The sequence below is a fragment of the Phaethon aethereus genome (assembly GCF_964289735.1).
Source record: "Phaethon aethereus genome assembly, chromosome: 6".
NCBI lineage: Eukaryota > Metazoa > Chordata > Aves > Phaethontiformes > Phaethontidae > Phaethon > Phaethon aethereus.
Window position 1 is genome coordinate 7,889,192 of NC_138580.1, and position 25,746 is coordinate 7,914,937.

General features: G+C 36.0%; 1 protein-coding gene across 1 annotated transcript in view; it reads left to right on the forward strand.

Annotated features, from left to right (window-relative positions):
• ZRANB3 (zinc finger RANBP2-type containing 3) overlaps positions 1–25,746 on the forward strand; it is a gene marked incomplete at its 3' end in the record, with an annotated part of 48,207 nt that overhangs the window by 5,913 nt on the left and 16,548 nt on the right. Inside the window, exons 2-7 of the mRNA XM_082001447.1 lie at positions 13,275–13,293; positions 16,044–16,222; positions 19,403–19,634; positions 21,350–21,435; positions 23,963–24,134; positions 24,521–24,649. Of these exons, the coding sequence (XP_081857573.1) occupies positions 13,275–13,293; positions 16,044–16,222; positions 19,403–19,634; positions 21,350–21,435; positions 23,963–24,134; positions 24,521–24,649 (817 nt within the window). The remainder of the gene's footprint in view (positions 1–13,274; positions 13,294–16,043; positions 16,223–19,402; positions 19,635–21,349; positions 21,436–23,962; positions 24,135–24,520; positions 24,650–25,746) is intronic.

The window sequence follows — 25,746 nt, forward strand, 5'->3', positions numbered from 1 at the left end:
TTCACTCCAGTGTTCATTTGTCTGTAATTTTTGCTTTATAGTGGTATAGGTACCTATACCTATACCTATATATATATATATAAAAAAAACCATATATTTTTTATATATATATACACACACACAAATATATATATTTGCTTTATAGTGGTAAACTCTAGTTTATATAGGTATATATACCCTTATAAGTTTTAGAGATAATCCATTAACTTACATGTTCTGGAGCATGTGATTTTTAGTTTCTCATACATGCTGGCTTAATGTTGTTTATTGAATATAGACACAGTAAAAAAGTGGTAAATGACAATGGGTGGCAGTAACATGATATGCAGAGTTCATATCTGTCATTAACAACCACCATGTTTAATGAAAGGGTATTTGTTTTGTTAGGCAGTCTTTTTCTAGAGTAAGAAAAACTTGTATGGTGTTTAATGTTGTTTTGGGTAGTGGGCTACAGAGAATCATTATGACAGTGAGCTCATTAGAGAATGGAAAGCAAGTGTCCCTTATTATAATAAAAAGTTAGTTGACTGCACTTCAAAATAGTACATTTTTTTCCCATTGACTGTGTCTCTGATCTCTAGCAAGCTACACAGGAGAAATGTATAGTTAATTCTTTGTTAATTAAAACAGTTTTTTAGTTCAAAGACTTTATCAGTCTTCACAGAAATTAATTTCTGTCCTCTCCTCAAAAGTAGACCAGAAAAACAAAGGCTCACATGAAGAATTCCTCAAAGCTTATGAACACAGCTAAAAGCTTCTAGCTCCAGAAAGGACCTTCTAGCTCCTTTCCACACTGGAAAGGTAGAGTGTATACAGATTGTTGAGGTTTTAGTAGTTGAAGCATAGAAATGATAGCTCTTGGGGAGGAAGCAAATAGAAATGTTTAGAATTCCCAGGCACAGTATAGCCCTTTGTATGGCCAGGATTTTCTGATATGTCATATTTAAATTCCTGGGCAAATTTATATACAAATTCCTTTAACTTTCTAGGATGGTAGTAGGAAGGAGTGATGAGAATGCACAGAAATTGAGTCTGGATATCTGTACATCACAGTAGACTAACTTTTTTTTCTCCTTGAAATTCAAAATTCTCAAGTTCTCAGAAATGCTTATTCTGAATCTGCTTTGTTGCATCTCATTCAGCCTCCCTGAACATAAAAAAAATCCACTCTATAGTCTGTATGTCCAGTGTGCTGGGCAGGAATGGGGGGGTGGAAATGGGTCTTTTAATAGAATTTTTAAGACCTTGAAGAAAATACTAAGCTTTCTTTGTCTAGAATCGGAACTTGATAGTCTGCATCAGGTGAATTCTTCCATATTAGCCATTTAATAGTCTGAAAGGTATCATTTCCATTTGAGTTGAGTGTCTAAAATTTCTAGTTTTTGGAAGCTGATACAATAAGAGAAAATATGTTCAGTCTACGTTTGCTTCCGTGCACATTTTAGTTTGTGCTAGAACATTGGGTCCTTTTCTCTTACCCGTTTGTTTAACTATTTTTCCCTTTTACTCTTACTTTTTGTCATTTCTACTGAGTTTGGTTCTGGTTTTTATGTTTACCATTAATCTTTCTTTGTCCTTCTGTGTAATACCACTGTTGCTTTCTGTCCTGTATTGCCTTTTTATGTTACCAGGGTTTTTGTTTTACTTTGTTTTCATCTTTACTATTTTTTGGTCCATGATTACTGATTGTTTTGCTTTTTCAGTGTATTTCTTCAGTTTCTTATCTTTGATAGTAGCTCTGAATAAGAAAATTTCAGAGAAGAAAATACATTTTTCTTCCATTTCCATTTTGAAGCACTAAGCCTAGATGCATGTATATATATCTGTTACTGTCTATGTCCAATTTTTCTGTCCTTCGTTTGAAATTCATAGGTTGCTGCAAGTCTATGTTGTAATTAAATGCAAGACTAACTGCTTTTTACAATTGTCTAAAGTAATCTCTTTTTCAGAATCAGCTGCATGGTTTAAAAGAACACTTAAAAATATTTTACAGGCTACTGTTGGATTATCCCTCAGTATTATTTCTCAGTTTTTCTCTTCTGGGAGATGTGGCATCATAATTTTCAGTTATATTTTGCTTTACTGTTTTCGTGTCCGTTACAAGTCTTCACAACATTACAGTCTATTAGTTTACTTAATGTCTTAGTCTAACCTAAGCAAGTAGCATACAACTTTATTTATGCAGTGAAAACACTAACCATTAATTTCTAAAGGAAGAGAAATGTAACAGAAACGGCTGATGTGGAGAGTTCATATTTTATGGAGCTATAGCTATTTGATAATTATCTGTATATTGTTTTTGACATCAGTATCTATGGAGAACATTTATAAGAAGAATTTTTCTTCAAGTTTTACTTGTATTGGGCCATTTTGTTTTGAATAAATTGCTGAAAATCTTAGTGAGCATTCTGACTATTTTCTTGTAAGCACATAACAATGACTATCGTTCTTATATGTTGCAGATAAGGGTGTAGAACTGGTGTAAGTACAAAACAGAATATTCTTTAATGACTCCAGGTGTTGTAGTATCACCGTTGTTGTGAGACTGGAGTTAATCTGAATTCTTGTTAATTTAACTTGTGACCAATTTGATCTTAAGATGGAGAGTGGAATTTAACATAAAGAAGATAAATTCAAAACCAGACCAGATAAAGTTAATCATAGTCTCTTTGGGGAGATCTACTTATTCTCTCTGGTTTTGTCACACTGACTTTGATAGATGCCAAATTAATTAGATTTGCATGTTAGAAAATGAAATTCCATTCACATCTGGTTTTGGGGGTGGTTTTTGTTGTTTTTTTAGTCATGTCTTGGAATATTTCTATGAATGTTTCTTTTTTATTTTAATTTGTACTTGGTGACTTAAGCATCAAGTGCCACCAAGTGTCTCCATTATTTATAGATCTTCAGATCAGAGCGAACGGGGAATAAAAATAATTGTAAATTTTAATGGAATTTCTATGTCTAGTCTCAGTAGAATGTGCTTAGATAGTCTGAAAGATGTTTGAAACAAGGCTTAAGTCTGTTGCTAGAGTAAGAAAGAAATCTTTCATTCCAACGTATTCAGCAACTCAGATATCTGAAATACTTATTATTTTGTGATAAATCTGAGTCCTTAAAGCCTGCATCATAATAGATGAGCAGTTGTTTCCAGTCTTAGAAAACAAAGCTGAAAAGTAATCCTTGGGGAAGAAGAATGGCATGGCTATTTAATGAATATGTGGAGGATGAAACAGTAAATTTAATACATTTCAGTAATTAAATATGGAGTAGCTCTATGAGTATTGTGTTTTTAAAGAAAAGTTTCTTTTTTTAAAGACTTTGGTTTGTAATGTTTCAGAGTACATTTCACATCTGAGAAGTGCCAAAGGAGAGGGAGAGAGAGATGACTAAATGAAGATGCTAGCTCACAGAATGAGGTTCAGATGCAGGAAGTATGAATGAGAGATTGAGCCAAAATCTGCAGAGCATTCATGGCCAGGGAGGCTTGTTTGGAAGTGATGCTGGAGGAACTGGGAAGCAATTCAAATGGAACAAAAAAATGCATTGTCAGTAAGTCAATGTAGAATGTCATTCAGGAGGGGAACTGTGTGGGTTAAAAAAGATTTAAGAACAGGAAAAGGCAGCTATAGTAACCTGAGAAATTACCTGGGCTTAAATGTGGACTTTTAGCAGCAGGGATAGAGAAGAAAATACAGATTTTTGGAAATGCAGGGCACAGTTTGTTAGAATGGAAGAGAAGAACCAAGTGAGATAAAGACGACAAGTGTAGGTAATAGGTTGTCAACAGTGATGGAGAGCAAGGAAATAAGTTTAGAGTTAGCTGTGTGCAATGAAAGTTTGCAGCAAGAGAATCCACTGAAAAATCAGTGTGTTTAACTATAAGCGTTGGGGAGAGGGCAGAATGAAAGTGATCAGTTTTGAGTATGTGAGACAAGCTGCTTTAATGCAAGTGAGAAAAAGCAAGGTGCTAAACAAGTATGAGTCAAATTCTAACTGACTTAATGGAACTTGGAAGGAGAGGAAGAACATGGGCAGAAGAAAAAAATACTCCAAAGGTAGCTGGGTAAACAATTTAAATCCACGTGCTTTATGACGTCTTTGTACTGTCTTGAAAGGGGGACAAGTTAGAAGCGCGAGATAAAGCAATGTAGAAAAGGTTAGCATAATTGCTTAGTTCAGAGATACATGTCAGAAAAGAAGTGAGATACTCTGTCAAAGTTGAATGCATGGTTGTTTTTGAAGTATTTGGAACGTACAAAAGTATTTTGAAGTATTGGTATGGAGAAGGAACTAAGCATAGGAGAAAAATAAACACTGTTTCTGAAAACTTGGGGTACTGGAGGGAGAAGACATTGAAAACTATTGAAAATGGAGAGACCAGTGATAAGACACTTTTCTAGATAATTCTTTTCCCTTTTGCCTGATTCAGCTACCTTTAAAGGAGGAAGGCATGAACAGAGTGTTCTGCAGCTCTCACAGTACAGATAACTGCAGGGGGAGGGTCACTTGGGAAAGCAGAGTTTATTGGAAAAGTAATGAGAAGTACCTAAATTTCATTGTAACTCATTAGAGTACATGCTAAGGAAGAGCTGCTGTTGATCACAGGTATTTCAGTCATTGGAATACCGAGATGAAGGTTTGTAACCTAGATTGTCAGTAGTTGAACCTAGTTAATGTTATTTCAACTGTTCCAATAAACTGAAGTCAATTTTTCTTGCATTGAGTCAGCTGGTGAACCGATTTGTCTCTGAAGCCAGTGACTGAATGGGTAAAGAGTTTTCACTATCGCTATTAGGTGTCTTCTTGACTAGAATTTTTATCAGTTAACAGTTCAATTAATATATTCTAAAAACCTATTGAAGTGTCTGAGCTTAACCTTCAACTTGACCGCTTTGATACGTGTTATTCCACACATCTTTGTCAAAGCTGAAATACTAGAATATGTTGGCAAATGTGCTCTTACGGCTTTCAAATATTAAAAAAGCATTTTAGATGTTTTTTTTCAGTTACATGTTGAGGAGTGTTGGAGAAAAGCATAAGACAGCACAACCATTCTCCTCTAGATTCCTTTAGAGAACCATTAACACTGCAGGTGTGGCAACTTAGTGCATCTTACATTAAACTGAGCGTTGGTTTTTTTTTTATCTAGTTTTTTTAAAAAATACCTTGTGTAGTTCAAGAGCAAGGATGTCATCTAGCTTAAACCTTCTGGGGCTCTATTTTTGCTGAAACAACCTGGATTATTTTTGCAAGGAAGTCAGCTCTCTTTGTTCTAGTTTTAGGACTGTGTGCTGTGATTACTGACACACAAATGTAATGGTTGCTTGCGCAGTTTTATATAAAAATGTACTAAATTCAGATTCCTTAAATAACCCTTGGTTAAGATGCCAGTGCTAAAGTGTTGGTTTGTGAGTAGGAGGTAAATTATATGTTGTAGCGTTATATAAAACTGACTCACATGAGTAGGTGAGAATCCCAAGAATATCAGGACACCCACACTAGCAAAAGAAAGATGTGAGCTTCCTCTGTACAACATGTTCCAAAGACTGCATTAACAAAACCAGCTTTAATTTGTGAGTAGTAACAAAATTTTTTAGTGTTTTAAGAAATGAAGTGCTAGTGCTTTGACTGTTTGTCTTGGAAAATGCATTTAAAAGCAGAGGAGTTTGTTCTGAAAGTTACCTGCAGTTCTAATTATTTTTTTCTGTTGAAATGGCTGTTGAAAATTAATCAAAAAGTTAAGTTATCCCCACAAGCAAGCAGTAGTTATATTGGATTGCTATACCCCTTTAGCTTTTAATACTCCATGTAAGGAAGCAGAACTGTCTAGTTTAGAGAGGATATTATTGCAAAAGATTTCTACAGTTACAAGAAGCCTCTAGCACTGACTGCATGACTTCATAGGATTCTTTGTTATATAGATCTTACATATATGCCAATGTGGTGTTAATCGGTATTCTTGCAAGAGCAAAGTTCAAAATTAGATTCTTTGTCTTTGCAGATACCTTGCTGAAGTAGCCATAATTAATATAAGAAACTTTAATTGTTTTCTTGGCTAATATTGCTAACATTTTAAAAAGGTTGACCTGAACATAACCCAGACACACAGAAACAGAAATTATTTTCATTTGAACATTTTTTTCCTTCCTTGAAAGTTATTTTATGAAACTGTTTTAGTATTAACTTCTTTCCAATGCAGACTATTTTCATGTGGCTATGTGACTTATACCACACGAGCTTAGCCTCTGTTTCCTTCTGCTTCTCCAGTCAACTCACCTGCATAAAATTTCAAATATCTGCTTCTCCTTCTGCTTTGCAAAGTTGGCTCCAATCTTCTTGACACCAACACAAGGAGCTCTTTCTGTGCTCTTTGAGGTTTGAAAAATTATGCTTTCTGACCTTCCAGAGGCAGAACTTTCCTGACCAGAGCTTTCATAGGTTTTAAGTTTCTTCCTTAGTTCCTTCACCTGTTTTTTGCTAACTTCTGGTTTCACTCCAAGGTTTGCTGTAGTAAGAATCTGTAAGTGCCCCTTTGCTTCATGCTTGATACCTTTACAACAGTGTTCTGGTAGTGCAATGCTAACTCCTGAATATCTGGGTCTGGGGTTCAGACTCAACCAGCTTTGTGTGGTCTCTTAAATTACGTGACTCTTTGCATTTAGAAGAAAGCTTCAAAGACAGTGATGGGTTTTGTGTATAACCTCAGGTGCTTGCATTTGTTCTCTTTTTTGTGAGGATCAATAATAAGGTTTTGGACCTATGTGTACCTGGGGTCAACGAACACAGTAGATTTGTTGCTCTCTTCTCTGTAGGCATATTCAGTTACCAGGATACATTCTCATGCAAAGCTTCCCATTTTACTCTTTGTGTTTTCATTTTAATGGAAAATGTAGTTTTATGTTAAAGCTCATACATCTCTACATGAAAGGGTTGTTAAATCCTAGTGCAGACCAAACTATGTGGTTCCATTTTATTTATGAAAGATACTACCGTGTCCAAAGCCCATTGCTAACCCTAAAACTGCAATAGGGTTATGAATAGTAGGAAGATTGTAGTGGCATGTGCAATGCATCACAATGACATTCTGATGCTTTCTGTTAGGAAAAAATAGCAGATTTCCTTGATAAATGGACAGAAATTCAAATGCTAGCCACAGGATTCACTATGAAGGGAAACATTAAAAAATGAAATGGGAAAGAATCTGAAAGAATTTGCCATTGACTATGGTGCTTTTTGGTTGGACTTTGCTGAGAGTAAGGATAACCGAGACATCTAAAATTATTTCCCCTCCCACCCCCCCTGCTTTTCTGAAACTTTTGACCATGTGGGCTGAGCTTGTAACAGGATATGAAACTGCGTATCATAGCTCTGATTTATATTCTTGGTTAGAGCTATTATTAAGGTGTCATAAGAACAGATGGGGTATGAATGATGAAGCTCATATTGGGTAACTACCAGTTGAGGAAATGACTAATTGAACTTCAGAGAACAAGAAGTCTGTCTTCTTGCAGTCAAAATATGTGAAACAAAAATACATATTTGTCCCTTCAATGTAGCTGAAGATCTGCTTCTTCTGCTTTGACAGCATGGAACCTTTATGTTCATGTTGGCAGCTTGTCTGACTGCAAGAATATAGAACATACTGAAATTTGTTTTAAATATAGGCTGTATATTTTTAAGACTATGTAAAGCAAAATGTGAAGTATTGCTTTTTAACAGCTTAATGCAACTATTAGGTACAAGTTCTGTGTGATATGGGCTATAATGATGGGGAAACTCTTTACATTTCAAATCTAATTGTTGTGATTATAAACTGGGAACACTTGATGATTTGTCTCTCAGTAATATAAGCTATTTTTCATTGCCCTAGAGTTTAAAGAAAAAATTTTGGACTTGATGTATTTTGTAACTACATTAAGCAGGCATCTTTAAGGTTCTTCTTCTAAAACTGTAAAACTACAGAGGATGATGTAAAACTACAGAGGATGAATGCTCTAAAATGCATTAAGTCATAAAATAATTTGAATATCCTCAATTCCACTTACATTAGTTTTCACTTCTACCTGTATCATAAACTCATTTTGTGTGTCATGTCAAAACTTTTATCAAGTGTTAGTGTCAGTAATGTTAATTAATTGGCATAAGTGAGTAATTTTAAAACTGTAGTGCTTCAGGAATTCAAGTATGAACAGTGATTCAAAGCACGTGATTCATGTTGCTAACTGTATCATAACAGAGGACTTAACACATTTAGATACTCTCTAACTGGAGCTTTAAAAACAATTTTGTGCGCCTGATTCATATCAATCTGTAATGTGTCTAGTTGAATGTTTAAATGACTGAAAAAACGTACGGGTTGCAAGTATAGGAAGACAATCCAAACTACTCATGACAAAGTTAATTCTTCATTGGGTGGGAGAAGAGAATGAATACTTAACAGCAAAATATCACTATAGGTATGTAACTTTAAAGTATATAGGTGTTTCTGTGGAATCTCTATTTGTATTGGTACTGCAGAAGCAAGGAAGATAAAACTGTTGATCACTTTACCATGATTATCTTTTAAGAGTGATTATGTTATGGATAAAATAATGGCAGTTACTTTGTGCTTCCATTCATTTACAGCAACAAAATGATGAGTTTCTATGAATCTTTAAAAACCAGCAATTTTGTGGCTGCTACGTTAGAAGTTTGACTTCAGACATATTAAATGGCAGTTAGTGTCTTATGTTTTCATATCTACTATAGCAGCAGAGATTCTATAAGCACAGTCTGAAAATGAGTGCAAAAAGGAAAACAGAACAACTTCTTATTCTTCGGCAGATACTCAAGTCATCAAAGTTTAAGTGGCTACAGTTCACTCTAATGAAAAAAATCTCATTTTATGGGAAAAACATCTGTTCCTGTGGTTGACATGTTTTTAAGGCTTTTTATTTCACAGAATCATTAAGGTTGGAAAAGACCTTTAAGATCATCAAGTCCAATCATCAGCCCAACACCTTTCAATTGATATTCAGCTTGTAATTGTCAGAGCAATTTGTAAATCACTCTGAATTTCTTCAATTTAGCTTGTTATCCTGAAAAAAAGAATGAGGGTCTAAATACTTAGTTCACATATGCCAAAGAATGGTGCATCAGTATCTTATGTATTCTCACTTCTATTTATGTGTGTCTGAACTGGCATAATTAACATTTCATTGTTTATGCAATTCTACTGAAATATAAGTTGGTATGTTGAGAAATACTGTATTTGTCAGCAGAGGTTGGCAAAGGACATTTGTATTCCTGTTCTCTTTACCATGCTTCCTTACTACCAGATGCTGCTTGGATGCAGTGTACTCTTGGTTATTGCTATCACAGAATCATTAGAATACTTCAGGTTGGAGGGAACCTTTGAAGGTCATCTAGTCCAACCCCCCTGCAATGGGCAGGGACATCTTCAACTAGACCAGGTTGGTCAGAGCCCCATCCAGCCTGACCTTGAATGTTTCCAGGGATGGGGCATCTACCACCTCTCTGGGCAACCTGTGCCAATCTTTCACCACCCTCATTGTGAAAAATTTCATCATTTCATCTAGTCTAAATCTGCCCTCTTTCAGTTTAAAACAATTACCCCTTGTCCTATTGCAACAGGCCCTGCTAAAAAGTCTGTCCCCATCTTTCTTATAAGCCCCCTTTCAGTACTGGAAGACTGCAGTAAGGTCTCCAGAGCCTTCTCTTCTCCAGGCTGAACAACCCCAACTCTCTCAGCCTGTCCTTAAAGGAGATGTGTTCCATCCCTCTGATCATTTTGGTGGCCTTCTCTGGACCTGCACCAATAGGTCCATACCTTTCCTGTGCTGAGGGCTCCAGAGCTGGACGCAGCACTCCGGGTGATGTCTCACCAGAGTGCAGTAGAGGGGCAGAATCCCTTGCCTCCATCTGCTGAACACACTGCTTTGGATGCAGCCCAGGATGTGGTTGGCCTTCTGGGCTGTGAGTGCACGTTGCTGGCTCATGTTCAGCTTTTCACCCAAGTCCTTCTCGTCAGGGCTGTTCTCCATCCCTTCATCCCCCAGCCTGTCCTGATACCGGGGGTTGAGCTAACCCAGCTGCAGGACCCTGCACTTGGCCCTGTTGAACCTCATGGGGTTCACACAGGCCCATTCCTTGAGCTTGTGCAGGTCCCTCTGGATGGCATCCTGTCCGTCAGGCGTCTCAACCGCACCACTCAGCTTGGTGTCATCTGCAAACTTGCTGAGGGTGCACTCGATCCCACTGTCTGTTTATATTTGTACATTTGCTCTGATATCCTTATTTTAAATATAGTGTATTATTGAAGAAGGTTTTTGGTTCATTCTTGAGATGCCTCTGTTCTGTATGTAACTGCTATAGTCTTACTAACTTTAGGCATTTGTGTACGGCATTTGAAAAACTGTAATACTAGGTTGTTTTGCATTCCAATTGATTTCAGGCTTTGAACTGTTTTGAAAAACATGATTAATGTACTGAAAGCAGTTGGGCTCTGAAAAAAATCTGCAAAAAAAAAAGTCTTGTTTTGTAAACTTCAGTTCAAGCAATTAACAATGAGTATTAAATAAAAGAAAAATCAGTCTTTGAAGTGAGCAAAAACTGACAGTATTTATAAATTAGAATTGTGTATTAGTTGTCTGCAAATAAATGTCTTTGCCCAGCTGCAAATCGCAGACATTAAGGCCCCACAATTATGAGTTGCCACTAAAAATAATTCTCTTCCTGCCTCTTGTATATCTGCAGATTCGGAGGGGGTTGTATTGTTATGTTTTCTTCCTTTGTTTTCATCACTCCATCCCTAACAACTTTGGATGGGGAGTGTGGTTACAAAGCTATTGCAAGTAGATAGTTTGTTACTTCCTAAAAATTAAGTTATTTAAGATATATTTTGAATTCTTTTTTATGTTACTTGAAAGAAACTGATGAAATTGGTAGATATTGAAATTTACACTGGCAGATTGAGTGAGCAAAAAGCAGTTTCTCATATTTCTCAGAATATCAAACATTTATCTCGCACATCATGTCTGAAAAGTGCCAGTGTACATTTTCTGCTGAGATGTCTATTTTCACCACAGAAATGTCCTTTTTGGCTCCATGGCAAGATGCATATTATTAGACATAGTGACATCTCTAAGTTGATGGTGCTGCTATAAGCATTAATCATTAGTGTAAAGTGGCTGGGTTTTGTGCAGAAAAGTTCTGTTGTGATTTTGTGTAGCTACACTTAACTTCAGTGTACCTAACACTAAAAAAGCAGTTCGGTATTACTTTAAAAGACTTTCGGTATCAAAATACAGAACACATATTTTGGTGTGTTAAATTTTATTATATACATAGAGACCTGGAAGATCTCTTCAATTTTTCCATGGAAGGAACATTGCGTTTGAGTTACATGGTGCAGTGGGTGCATATCTAGTTATGTGGCATAGGAGTAGGAGAGGTTTACGTTCCTTTAGAAGATGCAGTGGCTGGAAACACAATTCTGCAAGAAGAATTCATCCAGAGCAATTCATCGAGGTTAGTTTGTGTCCATGACTGAAAGCTATGGGGGTTAATAATTGAAAAGCACAAGGCAGGAGGATACTTGAGTCAGCGGGAAAACAAGCAAAGTGGCCTATGAAGTTTATTCCCTTCCAGAGCTTGAAATATTTCATCATTTCTGAGACTTGGCACACTTTTCTGTCAGTAAACATGTAAATCCTCAAGCAAAGTGATGGACTGCATAGATCTGTCAGTCTACTGCTGTTACTTAGTTCAACCAACAACATTTACTGCTATATTTCTCAATCAATGGTTTGACTAAGCCCGTGCTCTTTATGTGGCACTGTGGTACCAACTGGTGGGAGTTATTCTTCAGTTTGCTTTTTATGACAATTTAGGAAATCATACAGTGCTTGAAAAACTTCCCAGATTACTTAGTAGCTGGGGAATTCATCGAATTGCTGGTTATTTCACTGCAGCCCAAGCAGGTATTCCTATCAAACTCTGACAATTCTTACGAAGTTGCGGAAATTCACACTTTTTGCCTGTTTCAGTTCTTGCCTTGGAATTCCCAGCATAGATGCTGGTCAGAAGAGTCTAGGGTTGCTATAGGAGAAAAGGGAACTTTTAAGTCATCATCTTGCTGTAAGACTTAAAGGGAGTAGGTTGTCTCTACTTCTCTTTCTTATCTTCAGTTTATGCTTGGACTTGTGTGTTCCTCTGAATTTGTTAGTGTGTATAAATTTACTGTATGTATTTTATCTACCAATTACTAGAGGTAGAACAAGCTCTTGTAATTCTTCAGATAATGCTTTTGAATTGCGTAGACTTGTCAGTTTGGTGTTTTCTTTGTTTTTGTGGGTTTATTCCAGTGTAGGAAAGTTTATAAAGTAGTGGAGGTAAAAGTTTGTGAAATAGCTGAGGGTACACATTTGGAAAGATGCATCATCATCCATTTAATGGCTTAACTAAATGTCCAACAAATAATTTCCATTGTCCTTCATGCAATCTCAAAGATTTGATGAAGAAGCTTGCATGGGCTAGAAACACTTAAGTTCCCTAAGCCCTACTTGAGTTAAGAATGTATGTACTACATAACTGAAATAAACTAAGTAACTTAAGATACCTATAAGAAATTCATATCAAAGATGGCATTTAATGTTTAGAAAATGTAAATATGCTGAACAGAATTTACTAGGTTTGACTGGGGACTTGGAGTTGTCCTTGTCTTTACATGGGTTAGCATTAACTAAGTGACTGCAAAATGGGAAAACAAAAAAAGTTCATTTTCTAATACTTTAGCTAGTACAATTGGTGGGGGAGAGGGAGTGTCTGTTTCTATTTGAAAAAAAATGTGACTGCTCTGGAAAGCAACTTTTAAAATCAGTCTGACACATAAATAATCCTTAATCATTAAGCAGCCAAAACATTGTTGTTTCCAAAAGACAATAAAGTTGAAGATGCAGTTCTTGCCTTGAAAATGTCTCTTAAGATTAAAATTAATATAGTACTAGACCAAAGCAGCACTTCAGTTTTACAATGCAAGTTCTTCAGTAGTGCAACAAATTGAATATACATTTTTAGAATAATTGTCATACTTATTTTCAAATTCATACCAAATTTACTTTTTGTAGTTGATACCTGTAGGAATGAAGTATACCTCTTTTCCTTTCATTGATTAATTCTGTAATCTAAATTTATAGTAAACAGTTTATAGGTATTGGTTATCTATTATATCTACTATTAATTTCTGCCCTCTCTTCTTGTTTGTCATTTAGGTGTATGATTGCTGATGAGGTAAGTGATGTTCCTGTTCCTTTAAGACCATTTTTCATGTTTTAATGTAGTTAATGCAGATGTGACTTTGTTTGAGAGATGTGGGCAGTAAGGTTGGTAATGAAAAAAGCCTAATTCTTGTGATATTGGGCAGAATTCTGAAAATATCTAAGTGGGGGGGAAAAAAATGAAGCCTGACATAAGATTGCGAAAACTTATAATATTACTTTTAATTGTATTTAGGTACGTTGAATCTACTGTATTGTTAAATCTACTGTATTGTTAAATCTTAAGAATTAACTCAGTTGATTCTTTTATTTTAAAGTACTTTATAATCGCATAGCTAGCTATTTGTAATGGATTAAGAGAGATTCCTGGCCCAAAGAGGTGGATTTTGAACAGATATGCCTTCCAGAGATGAATTTCCTTAAATGCACTGATGCAGTAGTAATAAATTCATTGCTTGCATACATTTGAAAATTTATATTTTATTCCATGTTAGGGAAATCTGAGTCCAGTATTTCTTCCCACAGATAAAGCATTTTTGTAATAGCATATAATGTTCTTGCAGTGTTGTCAGTATAAAACCTTACTGAAAAAGAGGTAACTTTTAGTGATTGATATAATCTCCCAATTCTAATTTGGGTTTTCTTGAAGCACTACAGGGGGAAGAGAGAGCGAGAGAGATAGATTGATTACTGGGATTAAGGCATCTCTTCATAGTATAAAAATCTCATTACAGCTGGAGATAAACTATCCTGGCATAGAATGTGACATTTCTGGAAAATTTGGAGAATACAAAAGCATTCAGAGGAGGAGAAAAGGGAAGCTTGGGAAAAATCAAAATATCAGCAGTAGCTATTTGTTTATTAGAACAAAGTTTCTTATTTCCTTACTTGAGTGAGAAAATAAACTGTATAATTATGTTAGCAATAAAAAGAACTGCAAGATATATTTGTTCCAAAGTAAATAATGTATGTTTCACAATCACAATAGGTCTGGCACTAGTGGAAGTATTGTGCAGTGATGTTTATTTTGTGCTTACTGACATATCTGTAACATAAGAAGAAAATGTTGGTAAAAGAAAGCATCAGTATTGTGAACTTGTATACAGAAAGAAGTTATATATGAAAACTAGAGATCATATAATTATTGTACTTATACCTGGATTATGTAATTATGTAAAGATTGAAGTACAATAATAATAGTATCTTTTTGAAAGGTATTCTAAAAATATATTGCAATTCTTCCTTGGAGTGGGAACAGACAACATTTTTCCCCTAAAATTTCAAGTTTTCCATGTCATTCATTTCTGTTACTGAGAAAGGTGTGTTCAAATCAAAAACCAAGACCATAATATATTCTACGTTTTTTCTTGTCTCTCACATTCTTATGATCTAGACTAGTGATCAGCTATATGGGATCTAGATTCAATTATGGGTGCACTACTGCCAAGAGAGCTGGCCTTTATTCCCTGCTTGTTTCAACTCGGTTGCCTGGATCATCACTGGTGCACTAGTGACTGGGCAGTCTGAGTTCAGGAGACAACTGTGGCAACAAACTAAAAATGAGCGTATTCTTTTTTTACTTTCTTGGATTTGTTTTCAGCTGGCTCAAGTACTATTGGTGGCACAAGCAGGCTTGCAGGAAAATTTTAATGAAAACTTGGCAGTTTGTAACGAAAACTTAGTATCGCAGTAGTTCTCTGATTGTTTTTCTTCCCACTAACAGTAGAAATATTCATTATGTCTTCTTCTAAACCTGGGAAATCTGGTGATATCATTCCATCAGTCCATTTAAACTCAATACTGAGGATATAAGTAAGTTCTTTTATGTCTGTACCATGAGCAGTTAGATAGTAGCAAATCAACTCAAATACCCACTGGACCCTGTGGAAAACCTGAACAGAAGTATTTTAAGGCCAGTCTAGGCTTTAGTTCTTAGCAGGAATCTGGAATTATCTCTTGCCATGTGAAGAAGTAGAGGAAATGGCTGCATTCTTTGATTAAAATATTGTCGTGTTTTATTTTTTTAACAAAGTGCTAAATTCTCAATCTTATATTCATCTGTCGCTATTTATATTCATAACTTATTGGATGGAAGCATTCCTACCTTGACAATATGAAACAAGTACTTTCTTGTTAAATATATACCTATGTATTGTTTCTTTACCCTTCACCTTATCTCTAAATCTGAATTCTCCACTAGGCAGACTTCTTCTGTGTTACAGAATAAAGAGAAACTGTTAGCTATGATGAATGGCAGCAGTGGTTTCTTTTCACTGACCTACTTGGGTCAAAAGCAGAATTCTTCATACAGATCTTCCTTTGTTCTTCAGTTGCCTATGCAACTTAGGAAAAAGTTGTCATTTTTATGCTAAGATGACATCCCATATTTTTCTTTCTTTTGAATAGTCTTTTAAAAATGTTTTTGGTAGTTTAACAAGTTAAAGAGTTCGATCTTTATAGTCTACCCTACTAGGGCCCTGAATAGAAAATCTTCAGAAATGAATGGAAATGCTTTTTTTAGCTTTAATGAGCTAACCAGTTATAACATATGTATTAATCCATTTAAAGAGAGGCATCTTCTTTCATAAAAGATGATCTGTGGTAACAAACTGACAGTGAAATAGATATTACGTAACTAGCACTTTGGATTTGTTTCCTTTTATCTGATTCTATCTTTGCAAACTATTTTTGGCTTTTCCTGAATGGAATATGCTTTCTAAGGCATAGACTTCTATTTTTAATTTTTTTCTTTTCTTTTCCCAGATGGGCCTAGGTAAAACAATCCAAGCAATTGCCATTTCCTATTACTATAAGAACGAATGGCCTCTCTTAATTGTAGTGCCTTCATCTCTGAGATACCCTTGGGTTGACGAGATGGAGAAGTGGATTCCAGAACTCTCTCCAGATGATATTAGCATCATTCAGAACAAAACTGATACTGGGTGAGTAAAGGTCATTATTCTGCTGTAGAAAGGCTTGTTCAACCCCCCTGCTCAAGCACGGCCACTTAGAGCCAGTTGCACAGGACTGCGTCCAGATGGCTTTTGACTATCGCCAAGGAAGGAGACCCCACAACCTGTTTGAGCAACCTGTTCCAGTGCTCAGTCACCCTTGCAGTAAAAAGGTGTTTCTTCATATTTAGAGGGAACCTCCCATGTTTCAATTTGTGCCCATTGCCTCTTGTCCTGTCACTGGACACCACAAAGGAGCCTGGCTCCGTCCTCTTTGCACTCGTACCTTCAGTTATTTATATACACTAATAAGTTTTCCCCCTGAGCCTTCTTGTCAGGCTAAACAGTCCCAGTCAGCCTTTTCTCATAGGAGACACGTGCCAGTCCCTTAATCATCTTCATGGCCCTTCGATGTACTCTTCCCAGAACATCCATGTGTCTCATGTACTGAGGAGCCCAGCACTGGACGTGGCATGCTAGATGTGGCCTCACCAGTGCAGAGTACAGCGGAAGGATCACCTCCCTCAACCTGCTGGCAATACTTTATCTAACGTAACTGAGGATACCTTTGCACAGGCATAGTCCTGGCTCATGTTCAACTTGGTGTCCACGAGGACCCCAAAGTCCTTTTGTGGTGAGCTGCTTTCCAGCTGGGTGGCCCACAGCATATATGGGTGCATGGAGTTGTTCCTTCCCAGGTGTGGGGCTGTGCGCTTCTTGTTGAACTTCATGAGGTTCCTGTAAGTCCATTTCTCCAGCCTGTCAAAGTCCATCTGGATGGCAGCATGACTCTCTGTATCAGCCACTCCTCCCAGTTTTGTCATATTATATTATGGTAGTCACTCATCTCTCTTCAGAAAATTACATTACTTCAGTGTGTCTTAAATTGAACATACGCAGTTATTTCTCAGCTCTGATGAATTAGCTTGTACTCATTAGCTTCTGTAAAACATTTTGAACACACTTTTTTAAAACTTCTGCTATGCATTACGAAATAAGGAAGTAATTACTGTTAAAATTCTATTTAGTGCACTGAGAAAATTTGTAAGTTATATAATAAGTATTCTCTAAAAAACTGAAAAGGTCCTAATAACCTAGGGTTTCTATCTTTAGACTTAATAGCATGAATTAATCAAAGAGAGACTACAAGTCTTGTGTGTTATTAGAATAACTCTCCTCTTACACTGAATTACAAGGGTATTTTTTAGTCTGCTTTACCGTAAATGACTTGGTCGATTTTGTGGTAATGATTAGATGATGTTCTGAAACTCCAGGATAAGAAAGACTGATCTTCATGTTGTCTGAGGAGTATCAGAAAGTGACTTGACCACTGAGATGTGCAGATGAGACAGTAGCTTGGAACCTTCCTTGTAACCAGATAAATCCAACTGAAAAAGCATTTTAAAAGCTTGACCAAGGGGTAGTTGCTACCGATAGTCAAAACTTAAGTTTATCATAGGAATATGGGAACTAAAATAAAGATCTGATGAGCCTTTTGGGTTTTTAAGGTCTTGAGCTAAAATGCACAAACTTAATGCTTATAGTGTTGAATGCCGAAGGGAGAAATGCGGATTGATGGAAGTGATGGCAAAAGTAAATGACAAACAGAATTCTATTCATTTTGTCTCAATAATTTTAAAAAGAGTAGACCTTAACCATTATCACTGGCTTTTATTCAACAATAAGGGAAGAGGAAAACTTGGTTTTCTGCTTGTTTTCCGAGGAGGTGTCCTAGCTAGAAGTGAGGTAGCTGTCGAACTAATTAATATTTTAACATTAAAAAGTGTTTTATGCATTTGCAAGAAAATGCAAATGCAAAAATACAGCTGCCAAACTTAGTTTAGCATTTCGTTAAATTCTGCTTCCATATGTTCAGCTTTATTTTCTCTCAGTTCAATACTTTGCTGTTCTTCAAAACTTCATCAGTGAAATTTACTGCTTAATGTTCTTAATTTAAACAGGCTAAGATATAAAAACCGAAATTGATGCCTAAGTATAATTTCTAAGTAAATTTGCAGTTGCATGTTTCTTGAATAAATTGCTTCCACTAAGAATAAATAATTTCATTTGTAATTTTTTTTTAATCCACCCTTCACAAAGGGGTAAGGGAAATTCTTGTTTTCCTGGTTGCTACATTTAACTATACAGTAACAGTCAGAGTCTGTAGTGCATTGACCACAGTGCCGGTGCTCTAACCATTGCCTCTCCTTCTATATCCAGAAACATGAATATGCACATATTTTATCCCTCTTATATACTGAAGGAAACTTCAATTTAGTGTTTTTTCTGATGTTGCTACCAGGGAACAAATAAAAATCATGCCAGAAGAGCTGTAGCGTCTGACAGATGGGTAGACCAGCTATGACTCTCATTCTGGTGACTTGTTTGTGTAACAACTTTAAGAGTTCCTGTGCTGCTCAAAGGCTTCTGAAGGGCCACAGTGCTCTCTAGTGATTTCAAAATCAGTTTGTGCCTTGGGCTTATGTATGTCTTTAAATTTATTGTAAGAAGTTCCTTTCCAACTGAATACTAATTTTTCATCTTATGCCTTGTTGATTCCCTGCTTCCAGTTTTTTGTTTTCTTCATATGCTGTTCATGCAAAAAAGCTGGGTAGACAGCTCTGACAAGAATGTTGTTCTTTCAGGTGTTGAGGTTCAACCCAGACTGTACTTTCACAGTACCCAAATACTCAGAGACAGTCTGGTTAGTCATCTCAAGCTTCTGGTAAGGTGACTGTCTGTACACAAAGCGATAGGTAGCTTGCATAGAGATGTTATTACTTGGGTGTTTGGGTTCTGCTTACAAAGTATGCTCACAATGATCTGACTTGCGTGTGTAACGTTTTATCCAGAAAGTGGATTTGTCCCATGCAGTACTGCTGGAAAGGAGCACAAGTTGAAGCAATACAACCAGCAAAATGAACTTCCTTTTAAATGCAATGAATGTCTTGGAAAATAGTTATGAAATGTGTGTGATTTATAAGTGCGAGATGCTAGAATGTTTTAAACACCAAAAGTTGTTGTTATTAGCCTGACAGCCCACTAATTAATCAATCCAAAAGGTGTCATACATACCTTCTTTAAAAAAATTAGTTTGGTATAATTCCTTTGCTGTATTAATTTTCCTACAATGAAAGTTTACTAAGAAAACTTCTGGATTTTCTCTTTTAGGAGAATATCAACCAGCAAAGTAACGATTCTGGGGTATGGCCTGTTAACTTCTGATGCACAGACTTTAGTAGACACTTTGTACAGGCAGAACTTTAAGGTAGTTGTGATTGATGAATCACACTATATGAAATCCAGAAATGCTACACGCAGCAAGATTTTATTGCCAATTGTGCAGAAGGCTCTTAGAGCTATTCTTCTTACTGGAACTCCTGCTCTAGGAAGACCTGAAGAGGTATTTGACACACTGTGTTTTGTTTTGTTTTAAGCATGGTATCAGTAATAAATGAACAATTTTGTAGTTTTCTTAAATATATACAATTACACAGGTGACTTGAGAAAGTGTTTCTTATAAGAAATAAATCTCACACATAACAGGCTGACTGTTGGGAGAAATAGAAAATAGAGAGCCTAAATAGAGAACTATTTTTTTCTATTGGGTAGGAGAGTCTTTGGTAGACAAGAATTTGTGTTAAAATTTCTGCTTCCTCATCTGATATAGGAAGTACTTTGTTTATCACTTGTCTTTTTAGATATTCCTAATGTTCACTTGTATTGCATAAATGGAAAAAAATATATCCTAGATATGCTTGTTGCAGTCCAGAAAGACAAATTTTCCTTTGAAGGAAGTTCAACTTATGGAATTGGGAAGGAGCAGAGAGGAAACCAAAACCACGTGGGTTTTATACTGAACCAGAGAAAACTGCTTTTATTTATCAAATGCAGAAATAAATGGAATATAGAAGCTGATTTGTATCCAGGGAGCTTATAAGGGTTAACATAAATAACATGTCACACTTTAGAGTTTCTTGCTGTGTAGATAGCATTTATGCCAAAAGGCTTTAATAATTTAATTTTTTCAGAGAGGTTTTAACTTGAGAAGGCTATCCACTGTATGAAAAAGGGCTTGGTATATTATAAGCATTTGCTTAAAACTTTAAAACAAATATTTATATCTCTAGATGCAGATAATTATGAAACTTCCTACATGTGTACCAAATACTGTGTTGTACTTCTATACAGTGCATTGATACAGAGACTAATAAGCAACATTGCTCAGGGTCTTCAAACGAAATTCCATACAAGCTGTCCTTGATCACAGTAATGGGCACAAAACTCATGACCAAATGGAAGACAATTTGAGACATTTTTATAGTGATGCCAAAGTTTTGCCAGGGTTTACAAGGCAGAGTGTAAAAAAAATTATGTCTCTAATCAGTGTGGTGTAAGTTCTGTGATTCTATGATACACAGAACCTTTCTATGAAGTCTGTAAATGGAATATGTATAGAAAATGGAAAGCGTTATTCATTTATATTTATGTACATTTATAGCAAACAATTACAGGCAGTTTCTTGTTTGGCCTATATCGATGTCAAAATAGCACCCTTTCACTTGGACAAATAAATTGGTTTTGAGTTTGTTGTCGTTGTTGTTGTTTTCCTTGCTACTGCTTTTCAGTTCTCTGATTTCTGTCTTGAAAGAATCCTGTGAAGGACAAAATTAGGCTGTAGTAGTTTTCTTTTTGGGAGAGGTCACTAGCATGTGATTAGGTAGTATGAAAGCTTAAATAGCAGAAGTGATGTACAGTAGACTTAAGAGAATAGCAGGGAAAGGCATTTAGGAGAGAACCTTCCATATGACCTGGCAAATGACAAATGTCGTATTTTTAGGACTAACATCTTGTTGTCCATGTTTTCTCGTTCAGTATAGATCTTTCCCAAGTAGTCAGCACTGTGTTATGGTGTTCAGGGTGCTCTGTTCTTCCTACAGGTGTCCTGTCTCAAGCCACATGCATACTCCTATGGCATGTCTTTTGCATGTGTGCCAAGCTATATATTTTTTTGTGCAACTGTTGAATGTAAACTTAACGCAATAATAATGTAATAATTGTTTCTGAATAGTCTTACATTTGCAGGCCATTTTTCACTGTCATTTTATTCTTATACAGCTTTTCATGCAGATTGAGGCACTGTTTCCAAGAAGATTTGGAACTTGGAGTGAATATGCCAAAAAATATTGCAATGCTCATGTCAGGTACTGTACTTGCTCATTAATTTTCCTATGGGTATCTTTGATGTTTTTTTCATGTGAAGTGAGAGAATCAGTTAGTAGTACCTCTATTGCTGTATCATACCATCTTGCTTGGAAACTCAGGGTCAGGTACCATCTCCTCCATCAAAGAGGATTGGGAAAAGGATTAAATTGACAGGAGACTTTACTTGAGGACAAAATTGGAAGCTATTAAAGTTTGAAATAAAGTTTAAGTGCCAGCGTTCTGTTAAGTAGAATGATTTACAAATTTACTGTCATCAGTATGAAGTGTATGGGTTTTACCTCTAGAGCTGGAGTTTCAGCTACAGCTGAAGCGTAGGAGTTTCTGACTCTGTCTTGTGCTCATACCATGCAATAATTTACATACCTCTTTATTATGATGTCCAGTCTTTTTGCTATCCCACCATACTTGGGTGGAAAAAAAGTCCAATACTTGTATTTTACAGATTGACTGAGTAAAAGCAAAGGTATAAAACTCCCAAAAGCACAGTATTGTGTTTGTAATTCTGTTTGAGGAATCAAATATAGGCATTGTATGTTCTTGTCCACCATCTTGCCTCCAATTTGCCAGGTAACATTGCTCATTACACTTTTTTCCACACATGTGCCTAAATGAATTTTAACCCATTTTTTGTCCCTTACATCTTTCATGAATTTTCATGTTTCATGTGCTTTAAGTTATTAACTTCAGGAAGATTAATTTCCCTCTGACTTGCTTACCTCAGCTTTAGTTTAATAGTCTGTGTCTCTAGCTATGTGCTAAAAAGAGAAGGCAGAAGAAGCTCTGATTTAAAATGCTTAGTTTTACCCATCTAAATCTATGCTACAATCTGGAATGAAAGAAGTTATGAGAAGGGACGAACCTTTAAAAAATTTTCTTAGCTAAAAAATTTCTGATCTACAGTTTTGCATATATTCAAAACAATAGATTTTTGTCAGCTAAATTGGCTAGCATTTAGATTTCATTTTTACAGTAATAATTACATGGTTACATTTTCAGATAACTTGTTTTTCTCCATCATATGCATTTTATCAGCATTTAACTTCAAATAACATGGAAGAGTGCTGTCTAATTTTCAGACAGAGAAATACTATTTTTTTCCATGGTGTTTTGACTGAATGCATCTGTAATTTTCACACCACAAGTGTGCGTGGGTACAGCATGGTTAGCTACTCAATCATAGATGATTATCTTATTTTTGGAATACCATAGATGTAATAAAAATCAAGTTCAGGGTTTGGCAAGCTTTCAATAAATAACTTTGTCTTCATGACTTGACTGAAACAAAACATCCTGTGGTAATAAACTTGATAGGATTATTTTATGCAGCACTTCCTGTGAAAATGTTGTGAGGTTTTTTTTTCTTTTACTTAGGTGTTCATAGATAACCTGTTTTTAAGATGAGGTCCAAAGTATTTCTGTGAGGTTTTACCTACCATTTCTTTTATATCCCCAATGCTCAAGCTGGAGGGAGGAAACCTTTCTAAGGACAGCCATATAAATAGACCAAAGAAGAGATATGAGAAAAAGATGTTGCTGTCTTCCATCTACGTAGCATTCTGAGTGTGTTATGCCAGTGTAGAAGTGAGTCCCTCAGCCCCTTTCCCAAATGGTTGTAGGCAGCCAACTAAAACACTGTTGATAAGCTCAGTAAGGCTTAAAATTCTCTAAATTATATATAAAAAACCAGTAATTTACTAGTAAAATTACATGCTTGCAACATACTCTCCTGGACTTGGAAAATGCTACCTGGGCTTTTTTCCAAAGGCAGCAAAATCTGTCATGCTCGTTATTTTGCTATCTCTTGGCAATGTTGACAGAGAAAAGCTGCTGCTCCTGCTGCAATACTTTCTTAAAAACAGCAAAGCAAAGAAAGAACAAGGATGACTAAGTTAACAAAATCTTTCTTTTTTCAGTGGTTACCTTTTTAACCTTAAACCTACCTCCTCAAACCTACTTCCTTTACTATAACCTTGTATAGTATTACATTTAAAGCTGGTACCTTTAGCTTTAAATCCTAGTAGAAGGGAATTCTCGGGGGGGGGGGGGAAACAAAGGAATATTAATGGTAATATTTGCAGCTTTCATGATAGTATCCCTGTCAGTTGTTCCCACCTATAATATAATAAAGAGCATTCTCATGGTGGTATAGTCTTCTCGTTAGTCCATTGAAACAAGAGTTATAAAATGATACCTGAATGATACTTCCTGTAGAAAGGGAAGTGTAGCTGGGATGAGATAGAGGACTGTATGCATGTGAAGGGTAGTAATGCCTGTGGGTAGCGGTATCTGCTGGGAAGTTAAAATGGCTTTGATTTAGTGTTGGAGGAATTGGACAGAAAGCAATCATCTCTGGTGTAAACAGAAACACTGTGTGTTGCTATCTAGCACACCTTCATATCTAACAGTGTGTTTTAAAATTAATTATGTAGTGAAAGCTTCTAGTAAATTTGAAAGACCTAGTTTTCATCCTCAGGTGTTGATTTTCCCCCTACCCCCCAACCCCAGGTTTTTTGGTAAAAGAACTCAATGGGACTGCAGAGGAGCTTCAAATTTAGAAGAACTACATCATCTTTTAAGCGAAATAATGATCAGAAGACTGAAGAATGATGTTCTAACTCAGTTGCCTCCCAAAGTTAGGCAACGTATTCCATTTGACCTCCCACAAGCCGCAGCTAAGGTAAATTTTCCACTTTTGCTAAAAACACATTTGTTAGTAAATGGAAATACCTGTATATGCATGTGTATGCATGTGTATTACATGTAGTTATGAAGAATGTGTGAACATACAGTATCTCTGTTATTCTTTTTAAAATATAACATGAAGAACATGAATATGGCAAATTTTTGCATCGGATAATGATAAAATTTGCTCTAATTTTAATACGATCTTCTTCCTTTCTGTCTTCCTTTCCTTTAGATTTTGAATTCTACAGTTACTTTTAGACAAATTTGATAGACTTCTTACAAGTACTCACTTCCTAAACATTTCATGCTTGAAATATACATTGAAGTAGAACATGCTTTGTACCATATATCTAACCACTGATCTCTTCTTACAATTAGAATTTGAATACCACTTTTGCAGAGTGGGAAAAATTAATGAGAAATCTGAATTCAGATGCCACTGAAAGCCACTTTTCTCAAGTCATGAATCTAATCACACGCATGTATAAAGAAACAGCCATTGCCAAGGTAAGCGTGGAAATCTCTTCTTAATGTATTTAAAATACCCACTGTGTTTTTAACTTAATAAAATTAGTTGTATTGGCCTGAATAGTAGATGAGGTTCATTGCTTTGTTTTATAATTGCAATGTGGAGAAACAGTCTTTTTCCCTGTATGTTTATGGAGTAGGCTGAAACCCATTACAATTACCTGAGCTAAGTAAGTGTTAAAACTGTTACTAATTAGATATCCACTAGGCTGGCTGAGACTGTCCAGATGTAGTCTCACAACAGTACTAAGTGCGTCTCACTGACATAGGGGTATACTGAAGGTGGATACTTCAGGGACATATCTGTGTTTTGGTAGTTGCTGCAGCTGACTCGGGACTGTGCTGATGCAGCCCTTACGCAGACTCCTTTCTGTCAGTACTGGTTCTCCCCATGGATAAATGTGGAAGAACAATCCCCTCAGGCTGGTCTCTTTCTGTTTTATCAAATGGGACCCCCCCTGTTCTCTATTTTCCTCCTCTAGTACTGTAGCTTAAGATGTGAGGGAAAACAAGTTAATAAACCTAAATCCTTTACATGCCTACTTCTCACCCTGTTAACAGGTTTCATTATGTTAACCTATTTTCAGAAAAGGATGGTGGGGTGGGGTGGGGGAGTTCTGTAGGCTGCTGGAGCGATAAGACTTGAGAATCTGACCAACTCCCTCAAATTTTTCTCTCCTTATCTTAAAAATATCACTGTAGTTCTGTTACTATTTCTTCCCTACTTCTCTAGTCTCTCTGCTACCCTCTGTTAATCCATTTTCAAAGAGGAAGTTGAAACATAAAAAAAGAGAGGAAAAAAGAAATCTGAGGACAATGCCATGGGTATTGCATTAATCATTGATCACTGATAAACTTTGTTATTAACTGTCATCATTACTTTAATAATTTTTATAAAAGATATTGAAAATTATATTTGACACAAGAATTCCATGAATGTTTGAATAGAGCAATATTTTATGATTATGGTATCATGAAAGTATCAAAATTATTCTTTCAGTTTTGATATATGGCTTGCTGGGTGCAGATACAGAAGTTCTGATTACACAATACCTGGTCTGTTTGAAATATGTTTG